This window comes from Ranitomeya variabilis, chromosome 2 (assembly GCF_051348905.1).
Source record: "Ranitomeya variabilis isolate aRanVar5 chromosome 2, aRanVar5.hap1, whole genome shotgun sequence".
Taxonomy (NCBI): Eukaryota; Metazoa; Chordata; class Amphibia; order Anura; family Dendrobatidae; genus Ranitomeya; species Ranitomeya variabilis.
In genome coordinates this window covers 730,929,447-730,944,696 of record NC_135233.1, presented here as the reverse complement: position 1 = coordinate 730,944,696, position 15,250 = coordinate 730,929,447, and the positions used below count along the sequence as shown (strand labels likewise).

The window sequence follows — 15,250 nt, the reverse complement described above, 5'->3', positions numbered from 1 at the left end:
ATATGATAGAAAATACCCAAGTGTGACACCATTCTAAAAACTGCACCCCTCAAGGTACTCAAAACCACTTTCAAGAAGTTTATTAACCCTTCAGGTGTTTCACAGGAATTTTTGGAATGTTTAAATAAAAATGAACATTTAACTTTTTTTCACACAAAATTTATTTCAGCTCCAATTTGTTTTATTTTACCAAGGGTAACAGGAGAAAATAGACCCCAAAAGTTGTTGTGCAATTTGTCCTGAGTACGCTGATACCCCATATGTGGGTGTAAACCACAGTTTGGGCGCGTGGCAGAGCTTGGAAGCAAAGGAGCGCCATTTGACTTTTCAATGCAAAATTGACTGGAATTGAGATGGGACGCCATGTTGCATTTGGAGAGCCCCTGATGTGCCTAAACATTGAAACCCCTAACAAGTGACACCATTTTGGAAAGTAGACCCCCTAAGGAACTTATCTAGATGTGTGGTGAGCACTTTGACCCAACAAGTGCTTTACAGAAGTTTATAATGCAGAGCCGTAAAAATAAAAAATCATATTTTTTCACAAAAATGATCTTTTCACCCCCAATTTTTTATTTTCCCAAGGGTAAGAGAAGAAATTGGACCCCAAAAATTGTTGTGCAATTTGTCCTGAGTACACTGATACCCCATATGTGGGTGTAAACCATTGTTTGGGCGCAGGGCAGAGCTCAGAAGGGAAGAAGCGCCATTTGACTTTTCAATGCAAAATTGACTGGAATTGAGATGGGACGCCATGTTGCGTTTGGAGAGCCCCTAATGTGCCTAAACATTGAAACCCCCCACGAGTGACACCATTTTGGAAAGTAGACCCCTTAAGGAACTTATCTAGATGTGTGTTGAGCACTTTGACCCAACAAGTGCTTTACAGAAGTTTATAATGCAGAGCCGTAAAAATAAAAAATCATATTTTTTCACAAAAATGATCTTTTCACCCCCATTTTTTTATTTCCCCAAGGGTAAGAGAAGAAATTAGACCACAAAAGTTGTTGTGCAATTTGTCCTGAGTACGACGATACCCCATATGTGGGTGTAAACCATTGTTTGGGCGCATAGCAGAGCTCAGAAGGGAAGAAGCGCTATTTTACTTTTCAATGCAAAATTGACTGGAATTAAGATGGGATGCCATGTTGCGTTTGGAGAGCCCCTGATGTGCCTAAACATTAAACCCCCCCACAAGTGACACCATTTTGGAAAGTAGACCCCCTAAGGAACTTATCTAGATGTGTTTTGAGAGCTTTGAAGCCCCAAGTGTTTCACTACAGTTTATAACGCAGAGCCGTGAAAATAAAAATTATTTTTTTTTTCACAAAAATGATTTTTTTAGCCCCCAGTTTTGTATTTTCACAAGGGTATCAGGATAAATTGGACCCCAAAAGTTGTTGTCCAATTTGTCTGGAGTACGCTGATACCCCCTATGTGGGGGGGAACCACTGTTTGGGCGCATGACAGAGCTCGGAAGGGAAGGAGCGCCATTTGGAATGCAGACCTAAATGGATTGGTCTGCAGGCGTCACGTTGCATTTGCAGAGCCCCTGATGTACCCAAACAGTACAAACCCCCCACAAGTGACCCCATATTGGAAACTAGACCCCCCAAGGAACTTATCTAGATGTGTTGTGAGAACTTTGAACCCCCAAGTGTTTCACTACAGTTTATAACGCAGAGCCGTGAAAATAAAAATTATTTTTTTTTCACAAAAATGATTTTTTAGCCCCCAGTTTTGTATTTTCACAAGGGTATCAGGATAAATTGGACCCTAAAAGTTGTTTTCCAATTTGTCCTGAGTATGTTGATACCCCCTATGTGGGGGGGAACCACTGTTTGGGCGCATGACAGAGCTCGGAAGGGAAGGAGCGCCATTTGGAATGCAGACTTAAATGGATTGGTCTGCAGGCGTCACGTTGCATTTGCAGAGCCCCTGATGTACCCAAACAGTACAAACCCCCCACAAGTGACCCCATATTGGAAACTAGACCCCCCAAGGAACTTATCTAGATGTGTTGTGAGAACTTTGAACCCCCAAGTGTTTCACTACAGTTTACAACGCAGAGCCGTGAAAATAAAACATATTTTTTTTCCCACAAAAATGATTTTTAGCCCCCCAAATTTTTATTTTCCCAAGGATAACAAGAGAACTTGGACCCCAGAAGTTGTTGTTCAATTTGTCCCTAGTACGCTGATACCCCATATGTTGGGGTAAACCCCTTTTTGGACGCACGGGAGAGCTCGGAAGGGAAGGAGCACTGTTTTACTTTTTCAACGCAGAATTGGCTGGAATTGAGATTGGACGCCATGTCGCGTTTGGAGAGCCCCTGATGTGCCTGAACAGTGGAAACTCCCCAATTCTACCTGAAACCCTACCCCTAACCTCACCCCTAACTGTTTACTGAACATTTTCTGACAGTCATAAGTGCCACGTATATAAGTGCCACGTATATAAGTGCCACGTATATAAGTGCCACGTATATAAGTGCCACGTATATAAGTGCCACGATATTTCAGTGCCACGTATTTTAGTGCCACGTATTTTAGTGCCACGTATTTTAGTGCCACGTATTTCAGTGCCACGTATTTCAGGCACTGAAAAATACGTGGCACGTAAATACTTCAGTGCCACGATATTTCAGTGCCACGATATTTCAGTGCCACGTATTTCAGTGCCACGTATTTCAGTTACACGTATTTCAGTGCCACGTATTCCAGGCACTGAAAAATACGTGGCACTGAAATACGTGGCACTGAAATACGTGGCACTGAAATACGTGGCACTGAAATACGTGGCACTTAAATACGTGGCACTTAAATACGTGGCACTTAAATACGTGGCACTTAAATACGTGGCACTTAAATACGTGGCACTTAAATACGTGGCACTTAAATACGTGGCACTTAAATACGTGGCACTTATATACGTGGCCACTGAAATATCGTGGCACTTATATACGTATATACGTATATAAACGTATATTTCAGTGCCACGTATTTCAGTGCCACGTATTTCAGGTTAGGGGTAGGGTTAGGGGTAGGGTTAGGGTTTTTTGTTTTTTTCTTGTTTTCTTGTGTTTTTCTATAAAAACGCATGCGTTTTACCGCGTTTACATGCATTTTTTCACACATGTGGTTTTTTTAAAAAACGCATGCAGATAAAAACGCAAGTGTGAAACCAGACTAAAAGACGCTTTTTATAGCAAAAAAGTTTTTGCGTTACCACATTTTGAGACCTATAATTTTTCCACATTTTGCTCCACAGAGTCATGTGAGGTCTTGCTTTTTGCGGGACGAGTTGACGTTTTTATTGGTAACATTTTCGGACACGTGACCATTTTTTATCACTTTTTATTCCGATTTTTGTGAGGCAGAATAACCAAAAACCAGCTATTCATGAATTTCTTTTGGGTGAGGCGTTTATACCGTTCTGCGCTTGGTAAAATTGATAAAGCAGTTTTATTCGTCGGGTCAGTACGATTACAGCGATACCTCATTTATATCATTTTTTTATGTTTTGACGCTTTTATACGATAAAAACTATTTTATAGAAAAAATAATTATTTTGGCATCGCTTTATTCTGAGGACTATAACTTTTTTTTTTTTTTGCTGATGATGCTGTATGGCGGCTCGTTTTTTGCGGGACAAGATGACGCTTTCAGCGGTAACATGGTTATTTATATCCGTCTTTTTGATCGCGTGTTATTCCACTTTTTGTTCGGCGGTATGGTAATAAAGCGTTGTTTTTTGCCTCGTTTTTTTTTTTTTTTCTTACGGTGTTTACTGAAGGGGTTAACTAGTGGGCCAGTTTTATAGGTTGGGTCGTTACGGACGCGGCGATACTAAATATGTGTACTTTTATTGTTTTTGTTTGTTTTTTTTAGATAAAGAAATGTATTTATGGGAATAATATTTTTTTTTTTATTATTATTTATTTAGGAATTTTTTTTATTTTTTTTTACACATGTGGAAATTTTTTTTTTTACTTTGTCCCAGGGGGGGACATCACAGATCGCAGATCTGATAGTGTGCACAGCACTCTGTCAGATCTGCGATCATACTTTCATCGGAGCAGCCTGCAGCTTTCATCTGCAGCCTGCTCCGACCCGGAAGTGCTCCCTGCAGGACCCGGATACAGCCCCTCGGCCATTTTGGATCCGGGGCCTGCAGGGAGAAGACGTTCGGTACGAGGTGAGTACATCACCTTGTACCGATCGTCTCAGGGAAGCCCGCAGGGAGCCCCCTCCCTGCGCGATGCTTCCCTGTACCGCCGGTACACCGCGATCATGTTTGATCGCGGTGTGCCGGGGGTTAATGTGCCGGGGGCGGTCCGTGACCGCTCCTGGCACATAGTGCCGGATGTCAGCTGCGATATGCAGCCGACACCCGGCCGCGATCGGCCGCGCTCCCCCCGTGAGCGCGGCCGATCGCGTATGACGTACTATCCCGTCGGCGGTCATGGGGGCCCACCCCACCTCGACGGGATAGTACGTCAAATGTCGGGAAGGGGTTAACACAGGGGGACATGTGTGGAGGTGCTAGCCTCCAGTGTGTTAAGGCTCCAGCACTGAGCCTGAAGGAATGGACACTTGCTTTTTCCCTTTTGCCTGAGTTAAAGGCTATTTGTTTTCCTGTTGATGCTAAACTGGTTTATGAAGCAATAAACCTTTGAACTTTTGTTGGAACTTGCCTCCTAAGTGTCAGCCGTCGCACCTGAGTGAGTGAAATCCCTATAATTGGTGGTAGACGTGCGGGCAGCGTTCCCAGCGGAGACGAAGAATCTGTTATTGGATGTCCTGGGTCAAGTCTGTTGTAAGCCAGCAAGCTTTGCCGGGGAAAATGGAGGATCTGCTGAAACACGTGCTCCAGTCGCAGCAAGAGACCAACAGGCTGTTGATGCAGCAGATACAACAGAGCCAGCAGCAGATACAACAGAGCCAGTAGGAGCAACGGCAGCAGATTCAACAGAACCAGCAGGAGCAACGGCAGCAGATGCAGCTTATGGCGACCGCCATCCAGGGCAAGACGAGCGCCCCAACCCCAGGTCTGGCTGATGACACCCACGTCCGGAAGACGGTAAGACGCGCATTGCAAAAAATGACTCCCGGGGATGATGTTGAGGCCTTCCTGATGGTGTTTGAGAGGGTCGCTGAGAGGGAAAAACTTCCGCCAGAGCAGTGGGCAGAGGTACTGGCGCCATACCTGACGGGAGAACCCCAGAAGGCGTTCTATGATTTGACCTTGCAGGATGCCAAAGAGTATGACAAGATGAAAGTCGAGATTCTCGCACGTTTGGGGGTGACACTGACTGTCAGGGCACAGCGAGTTCACAGCTGGGCCTATCACCGGGACAAACCGCCTCGCTCTCAAATGTTTGATCTGTTGCACCTGGTCCAGAAATGGCTGCAGCCATTGTCATGTACACCTGCACAGATGGTGGAACGAGTAATGATGGATCGGTTTGTGCATTCCCTCCCGAGGTCCATACAGACTTGGGTTGCCCAGGGTGATCCCCAGAATGCCGACGAACTGATCGGACTGGTCGAGAGATACCAAGGGATGGAAGGCTCCTTTGGGAGGCAGCCCATGCCGTACTGGGGGTCCCAGAAAGCTGCCGAGTCCCAAAAAGGGGTGGCGCGTCCAAGGTCACAAAGGGCGGGGGAGGTGGTGCCCAAGGTCCCTACGGGTGATATTATTTGCTGGAAGTGCCACGGGCCAGGACATATAGCTGCCCGTTGTTCCCAGACCTCTGAGCAGATGGACTGCAGCATGGGACGCCGTTGTTCATACTATGCGTATCCAGCCTGCAGTGTGAACTCTCCGCCCAACGAGGGACCTCAAGCGTGTCCCGTAAGGGTGAACGGTCGAGCAGCAACGGCGCTGTTAGACTCAGGGAGCTTAGTGACCCTGGTGAGGGCCACTTTCCCTCTCCACCTGCTCCCGGGAAAGAAGGTCGGCGTGCGGTGCATACATGGTGATGCCAAGGACTACCCTTTGGCCAGGGTGGACATTGAAACGGCATGTGGCACTGAGTCCCACATAGTCGGCGTCGTGCAGGACTTGTTGCACCCTATAATTATTGGCCGGGATTTCTGTCTATTTTGGGATTTGTGGGGAAAAGGTTCTGAGCTCCCTAGCAAGAGTAGGGAACCAGTGAACCCTGGAAGGGTGTCACCACACCCAGAGACAGACAGGTTTCCTTTTTGTGTGCTGGTTGGGGATGAGGAAGTGTCCCCTGCATCTGACACTATGGAGTTAGAGGTAACCGGTGAAAATTTTGGGACTGCCCAACATAGGGACCCCACTCTGAGGGAAGCCTTTAATAATGTCACAGTTATTGACGGGGTGGTACAGGAGCCGGGGGCAGACACAAGGTTTCCCCATTTTCTGATGAGTGGGGAGTTGTTGTATCGGGTCACGAAAATAAGGGAGGAGTTGGTAGAGCAGTTGGTAGTGCCGGGTCCATATAGACGGAAGGACATGGCCCATTCACACATCTTGGGTGGACACCTAGGGGTGGAAAAAACGCAGGAACGGGTTGTGCAGAGATTCTATTGGCCTGGGTGTCACCGAGAAATAGTGAACTATTGCAGGTTCTGCCCTACATGTCAGCTAACTGCTCCCACTCCTCATTTCCGGAACCCCCTTGTGCCACTGCCCACTATTGAGGTGCCGTTCGAGAGAATTGCCATGGACTTGGTTGGTCCCTTAGTTAAATCAGCCCGGGGCCATCAGTATATATTAGTCATCCTGGACTATGCCACACGCTATCCTGAGGCAATTCCCTTGAGAAATTCTTCCTCGAAGAGTATAGCCCGCGAGTTGGTCCATGTCTTTTCCCGGACAGGTCTGCCGAAGGAGATCCTGACTGACCAGGGGACACCTTTCATGAGCAAGGTGATGAGGGAGTTATGCAAAGCCCTGAAAATCTCCCAGTTGAGGACCTCGGTGTACCATCCCCAGTCAGATGGTCTTGTTGAGAGATTTAACAAGACACTGAAGAGCATGCTGAGAAAAGCTATAGAGAAAGACGGTAGAGACTGGGATTGCCTCTTACCCTACCTGATGTTTTCCATTCGTGAAGTTCCACAGGCCTCCACAGGGTTCTCACCGTTTGAGCTTCTATATGGCCGACATCCGCGAGGACTCCTGGATGTAGCCAAGGAAGCCTGGGAAGCCGAAGCCACGCCCCACAGAAGCGTCATTGAGCATGTGGCCCTGATGCAGCAGAGGATTGCAAAGGTGATGCCTATCGTGAAAGAACACCTCCTCCAGGCACAAGAAGCTCAGGCCAGAATCTACAACCGGTCTGCAAGAGTGAGGCAGTTCAATCCGGGAGACCGAGTTCTTGTGTTAGTTCCGACGGTGGAAAGCAAGTTCTTGGCCAAATGGCAAGGGCCATATGAGGTTGTCGAGAAACTTGGTGAAGTAAATTATAAAATTCACCAACCAGGAAGACAGAAACCATTCCAAGTGTACCATGTCAACCTCATCAAGCCGTGGCAAGATAGAGAGCCGACAGTAACTCCATCGTTGTTAAGCAACCCAGAAGGTGAGGTTGGAGCGGTTACTATAGCGGAGACGCTATCGAAGACCCAGAAACAACAGTGCCGGGAGTTACTCCAGAAAAACAGGGACCTGTTTTCAGAGTTGCCAGGACACACGAAGGTCATAGCGCACGAGGTCCTAACAGAGCCACATGTCCGGGTGAACGTGAAGCCCTATCGTATTCCTGAGGCTCGTCGAGAAGTTATCTCCAAGGAAGTGGAGCGTATGTTGAAGCTTGGAGTCATTGAGGAATCCAAGAGCGGTTGGTCGAGCCCAATTGTCCTGGTCCCAAAACCTGATGGAGAGTGGAGGTTTTGCAACGACTATCGGAAGTTGAATGACGTCTCCAAGTTTGACGCTTATCCCATGCCCCGCGTTGATGAGCTCATCGAAAGGCTTGGGCCCGCCAGGTACATAACCACCTTGGATTTGACGAAGGGGTATTGGCAGATCCCCATGGCACAGGAAGCCAAGGAGAAGACGGCGTTTTCTACACCAGATGGATGTTTCCAGTATGTCCGGATGCCGTTTGGCCTACAGGGAGCTCCGGCTCCTTGCTTTTTCCCTTTTGCCTGAGTTAAAGGCTATTTGTTTTCCTGTTGATGCTAAACTGGTTTATGAAGCAATAAACCTTTGAACTTTTGTTGGAACTTGCCTCCTAAGTGTCAGCCGTCGCACCTGAGTGAGTGAAATCCCTACAATATATTGTTACTGCAAGTCAAATTGTCTGCAAATACAGTAGTAAACGTAGGTAGCAGTTAAGGCAAAAATGTACACTTTTCCTAGATTGTTCAATCTGTGAACAATCTTGCCCGATACCATAAAACGTACATCCCATTTACCCTGATACTGTCCCTCCATGACCTTCAAATCTTTATATAATCGTTCTCCTTGCTCATCATAGACTGCACCAATGTTTTCAGGGAAGATAGCAAGAGGCTATGCAGAAAACGTACCTTGATGCTCATGTTGCAAGCATCCATTTCTGGGCAAGATCAGGTCTTTGAATGATATGCAAGCATTCTTTTAAAGTTCTGACACTGTTCCGATGAAATATTCATCTTTGATGAACTGCCAAAATCTATATACCCCAGTCTTCACTTTTTAAATGACAGGCTAGGAAAAGCCAAAATGTGATATTTAAAAGTCTCCTTCAGGTGGCAAAGCTTTACGAGACCCAGTTTTATGTGCAGAGGTGGAAATATAATGTCAACAATTGGCTCATGTAGAATGTTTGGATCTCCAGGTTTGAGGTCATATCTTGGAGGCCAATTCCTCTCCACCCAATGCTTCTCACAAGTTTTGCTGTTCCACATGCACAGAAAACAAGGACACTTGGTGTGTCCACATTGCTAACCAAGAAGTAAGCATACCATTTTAAGGTTAAGACAAACGATCCAATTGTGTTTGTGATGTAGCAACAACTCAATAATTGTCTTTTTGTCTCCGTATCATTCGCAAAGAGAAACCGAATAGATAAAGGGAACTGCACCAAATAAATTACCATTGTGGAGGACACACTTTAAGCTCTGCTTTGAGTTATCGATAAATAGTCGCCATTCATTTCAGGTATAGATTGGAATTCCCAAATCCTCAATTAAACCATGTATGTTATGGCAATGCTCAAATTTCTTACAGTGAAATAACTGAACTCAGCAGTGAACTGTGAGACTTTTCTCACTTTGCTAGCGGTGATCTCACTAAGGTCACTGCAGTACATCAGCCCAGCTCACACTGAAGTGAGCTGGGAAAGCAGCCTCAGTGACTTGCTGTAACCACTGTTAGTTACTGAGGCTGCGCTTGCAGCAGCTCATTCTCCCGTGGTTTTCAGCCTGGATGATCGCATCTTGGCATCGTCCAGGTTGAAAACTAATTAGTGCACACATTGATTATGGCGTAAGACAGCATGTTGGACAGGTAAGGCTACGTTCACATTTGCGTTGTGCGCCGCAGCGTCGGGCGCTGCAGCGTCGCCGCATGCGTCATGCGCCCCTTATATTTAACATGGGGGCGCATGGACATGCGTTGTGTTGCGTTTGGTGACGCATGCGTCTTTTTGGGCGCACGCGTCAGGGCGCAGAGGACGCAGCAAGTTGCATTTTTTTTGCGTCCAAAATCATGCAAAAAAAGGACGCATGCGTCACAAAACAATGCGTTTTGCATGCGTTGCGTCGCCGATGCAACACACAACAACGCAAATGTGAACATAGCCTAAGGGATGTTGTTTTTTATTTCTGCATAAGGTGAGTATAACTGTGTTTGTTATTTTTAAATACATTTGTAAAACGGTGTGTATTTTTATTTCAAATAAAGAACTTTATTCTGGATGTTTTTTACCGACAATATGACTATGGTGTTAGTTATGAATAGGCGTCTCATAGATACCTCTCCATTACTAACTGCTGGGCTTGACGTCACCTGAAAATAGAAAGGTGACATTAACCCCACAAATATGAACCCACAAAGTAAGTGGGAAGAGCCGATAAAAACGCCAGAATTGGCGCATCTAATAGATGTGCCTTGCGGGTACGGGCTACTATTTTTAGGCTGAGGGGGGCCAATATCCACGGTCTCTTACAACACTAGCAGGCCTCCACTGTCTTCTTTGACTTGGCAGGTTGTCAAGAATGGGGGACCCTACCCCATTTAAATAATTTTTTATTTTTTTTAACGGCATGAAGACCCCTCTATTCTTGATAACCTACTAAGATAAAGCTGACATCTAAGAGTTGCAGCCCACAGCTGTCAGTTTTCCCTCGCTCGTTATCAAAAATAGAAAAAGCCCACGTCATTTTTTAATTTATAGGCTGAAGAATACTCCCATCAACCACCCCTGCTCTCGCTGTTATTAGCGGCAGCAGGTGTAGGCCGATGGCAGTAGTACTCACATCCGCCAACGCCTGTGACCGGAGGTAAACTTTTTACTTGGCGCTCTGACCGGCGGTAATAATTTTACGGCCGATCAGAGGTGCCGTGGGAAACTACCAATGTACGGGGTACTGAACCCAAACAGTAAGTCTATGGTCACACCAACAGTATTTGGTCAGTATTTCACATCAGTATTTGTAAGTCAAAACCAGCAGTGGGTCAAAAATGTTGAATTGGTGCACTTAGGCCGGTTTCACAATTGAGTATCTGTGCGCAGCGTTTGATCCGCATGAGTCATGCGTACATATATTTAACATGGTGTACGCAGGGACATGCGGTTGCATGCGGATACATACGCATGCGTCGTTTCGCAGTGTGCGGCGGTGTCCGGCGAACGCAACATGTTGCATTTTCTGAGGTGTCACTTATGGGCATGATTGCGGTTTGAGTGCGTCAAAAAACGCATTACTGTCTATGGGAACGCATTGGTATGCAAGGACATGCGTACGCATGCGTTCGATTTGCTTGCGTACTTCGGACTGCGCATGTCCAGGAACTGTTTTCAGACACGCCCTCCTGGAAATATCGAACACATGCGCATAAACAAAGCAAACACAGGCAAAAACACATACAAATGCATGCACACGCGTTTTTTTGCCGTCGTGCGTAAGCTGATGTGGATAAAAAACGTTGCGTTAACATGCGTTTGCATGCAGATGTTACGCTGCGCACATATATGCAAATGTCAACTTAGCCTTACAGTATTTCTATTATACCTTTTCTTTAGTTGTTGAACTCCTGGTTTTGGCTTACCAAATAATGATAGTGTGACCGTAGCCTAACACAGACTTCCTGGAGAAGTGTCTGTGCCCAAATAATAGGTGTGGACATGCTGCATGTCAGTGTCTGCGGGTGATCCACGGCGTCTGTGGACGCAGAGTGGACATGGGATTTCTTGAAAGCTCATCCATTATGCTGTAACATCTGGCCACTGTGGGTTTGACACTGCATAAATACGCAGTTCCTGATCACAGGCACATACCCTGAGGGTTCATTCAGTAGTCAGGATTTTTACACGCATAAGAAAAACGGACCGAGTCTCATCAGTGTAATTAGTTCATCGTTTCACCAGATTTTCATCTTAGCTTGGTTAGTTTTTCACCGATAACAAAAAAACAAAATTCTCCACTTTCTCCTATCAGTCCGTGAAAAACCTACAACACACGTATGGCATCACAGTAATATCCGTTTTTTTCACAGACGTGTGAATGAGCCCTAACCAGTCTGTATGGGATCAATAAAGGAGCAAAGGAGACAATGTCACTAAATAGCAGATGCTCGGTTTATCATCCTGCGCCATTTCACCTCTTTGCGTGTTGCTCGTGGCAAAGAATCCACCCGTACCCTACCATATAGGTGGTAGGTGGGCATGCAGGGTGGCAAACCCCGTGGACCTGCAATGGCATCCACCTTGCGAGCAGGGCCCTCATTCCTCCTGGTATCGGTTTTGAACTGTGATTTCTGTTATGCTGTAATGTCTATTGTCTGTACAAGTCCCCTCTATAAGTTGTAAAGCGCTGCGGAATATGTTGGCGCTATATAAATAAAATTATTATTATACTGGCAGAAATACTGATTGGCACCCAGCTTTCCCATAACCAGACAAGCACCTAGATAAAAGTGAAGCTGTATGGCCGACAGAATGCTGGAAGAGCCCTTCCTATGTGATTATTGGGGGTCTCTCCCAGGGAGGCACTGACCTGTAGGCTGTCCTTCCTGCCGCTCTCCCCCTGCCTCCCGGAGCTGGCACCCTTGCTGCTCCTTCTCACATAGATCACCTGCCTCTTGCTGGGCACGTCCTCCAGTCTCCGGTTGTACACCTCTGCTCCTGGCACCTTAGCTGCGAGCCCGGGCTGGGACAATGCCCTGCGCTTGAGCTCAGCAGTGAAGTGAGTGCACAGCAGGGCGGCCAGGCACAGGGCGAGGAGGCGCAGGGTGCATGTTCTCCAGCGCAGCCTCAGCTCCCTCCACAGCATCCTCCGCTGTGTGCGCACCGCATGGAGGACGCGCTGGAGACTCCGTGTATGGACTCTGGGAGCCCCGGAGGTGACAGTCCACACTCAGGAGGAGGGAGGAGAGACTTTACCTCCTGTGGAGCTCGGAGCCTCCTCTCCTCAGCCTCTCCCCGCCCCGCACTCATCACTGAGCCGCCTCACACCAGTCCTGTCCCACAGCGCAGCGCCCTCGCTGACTTCTGCTTGCCCATAATCTCTCTGGTGTCCTAGTGCTCCCCTCTCAGCACGGGCCGTCACTGGACCCAGCTCCCCTCACAGCACGGGCCGTCACTGGACCCAGCTCCCCTCACAGCACGGGGCCGACACTGGACCCAGCTCCCCTCACAGGGGGCCGACACTGGACCCAGCTCCCCTCACAGCACGGGCCGTCACTGGACCCAGCTCCCCTCACAGCACGGGGCCGACACTGGACCCAGCTCCCCTCACAGCACGGGCCGTCACTGGACCCAGCCCCCCTCACAGCACGGGCCGTCACTGGACCCAGCTCCCCTCACAGCACGGGCCGTCACTGGACCCAGCCCCCCTCACAGCACGGGCCGTCACTGGACCCAGCTCCCCTCACAGCACGGGCCGTCACTGGACCCAGCTCCCCTCACAGCACGGGGCCGACACTGGACCCAGCTCCCCTCACAGCACGGGGCCGACACTGGACCCAGCTCCCCTCACAGCACGGGCCGTCACTGGACCCAGCCCCCCTCACAGCACGGGCCGTCACTGGACCCAGCTCCCCTCACAGCACGGGCCGTCACTGGACCCAGCTCCCCTCACAGCACGGGGCCGACACTGGACCCAGCTCCCCTCACAGCACGGGGCCGTCACTGGACCCAGCTCCCCTCACAGCACGGGGCCGACACTGGACCCAGCTCCCCTCACAGCACGGGCCGTCACTGGACCCAGCCCCCCTCACAGCACGGGCCGTCACTGGACCCAGCTCCCCTCACAGCACGGGCCGTCACTGGACCCAGCTCCCCTCACAGCACGGGGCCGACACTGGACCCAGCTCCCCTCACAGCACGGGGCCGTCACTGGACCCAGCTCCCCTCACAGCACGGGGCCGACACTGGACCCAGCTCCCCTCACAGCACGGGCCGTCACTGGACCCATCTCCCCTCACAGCACGGGACCGTCACTGGACCCAGCTCCCCTCACAGCACGGGCCGTCACTGGACCCAGCTCCCCTCACAGCACGGGCCGTCACTGGACCCAGCTCCCCTCACAGCACGGGGCCGACACTGGACCCAGCTCCCCTCACAGCACGGGCCGTCACTGGACCCATCTCCCCTCACAGCACGGGACCGTCACTGGACCCAGCCCCCCTCACAGCACGGGGCCGTCACTGGACCCAGCTCCCCTCACAGCACGGGCCGTCACTGGACCCAGCCCCCCTCACAGCACGGGCCGACACTGGACCCATCTCCCCTCACAGCACGGGGCCGTCACTGGACCCAGCTCCCCTCACAGCACGGGCCGTCACTGGACCCAGCTCCCCTCACAGCACGGGGCCGTCACTGGTCCCAGCCCCCCTCACAGCACGGGGCCGACACTGGACCCATCTCCCCTCACAGCACGGGGCCGTCACTGGACCCATCTCCCCTCACAGCACGGGGCCGTCACTGGACCCATCTCCCCTCACAGCACGGGGCCGACACTGGACCCAGCGCCCCTCACAGCACGGGGCCGACACTGGACCCAGCGCCCCTCACAGCACGGGGCCGACACTGGACCCATCTCCCCTCACAGCACGGGGCCGTCACTGGACCCAGCTCCCCTCACAGCACGGGGCCGTCACTGGACCCAGCTCCCCTCACAGCACGGGGCCGTCACTGGTCCCAGCCCCCCTCACAGCACGGGGCCGACACTGGACCCATCTCCCCTCACAGCACGTGGCCGTCACTGGACCCAGCTCCCCTCACAGCACGGGGCCGTCACTGGACCCAGCTCCCCTCACAGCACGGGGCCGACACTGGACCCAGCGCCCCTCACAGCACGGGGCCGACACTGGACCCAGCGCCCCTCACAGCACGGGGCCGTCACTGGACCCAGCGCCCCTCACAGCACGGGGCCGACACTGGACCCAGCGCCCCTCACAGCACGGGGCCGTCACTGGACCCAGCCCTCCTCACAGCACGGGCCGACACTGGACCCAGCTCCCCTCACAGCACGGGGCCGACACTGGACCCAGCTCCCCGCACAGGATGGGGCCGTCACTGGACCCAGCTCCCCTCACAGCACGGGGCCGACACTGGACCCAGCGCCCCTCACAACACGGGGCCGACACTGGACCCAGCGCCCCTCACAGCACGGGGCCGACACTGGACCCAGCGCCCCTCACAGCACGGGGCCGTCACTGGACCCAGCCCTCCTCACAGCACGGGCCGACACTGGACCCAGCTCCCCTCACAGCACGGGGCCGACACTGGACCCAGCTCCCCGCACAGGATGGGGCCGTCACTGGACCCAGCTCCCCTCACAGCACGGGGCCGACACTGGACCCAGCTCCCCTCACAGCACGGGGCCGTCACTGGACCCAGCTCCCCTCACAGCACGGGGCCGACACTGGACCCAGCTCCCCTCACAGCACGGGGCCGACACTGGACCCAGCCCCCCTCACAGCACGGGCCGACACTGGACCCAGCTCCCCTCACAGCACGGGGCCGACACTGGACCCAGCTCCCCTCACAGCACGGGGCCGACACTGGACCCAGCCCCCCTCACAGCACGGGGCCGACACTGGACCCAGCTCCCCTCACAGC

The 15,250-nt window shown here is 50.9% G+C and overlaps 1 protein-coding gene across 2 annotated transcripts in view; it reads right to left on the bottom strand.

Moving 5' to 3' along the window:
* Positions 1 to 12,654, bottom strand: part of METTL24 (methyltransferase like 24) — a 127,225-nt gene extending 114,571 nt beyond the window's left edge. Inside the window, exon 1 of one of the 2 annotated variants that reach the window (XM_077289561.1) lies at positions 12,569 to 12,654. In XM_077289561.1, the coding sequence (XP_077145676.1) occupies positions 12,569 to 12,622 (54 nt within the window). In that variant the 5' untranslated portion in view covers positions 12,623 to 12,654. Of the gene's footprint in view, positions 1 to 12,182 lie in introns of both variants that reach the window. The other variant, XM_077289560.1, reaches the window with a different exon arrangement.
* Between the last annotated feature and the right edge of the window lie 2,596 nt (positions 12,655 to 15,250).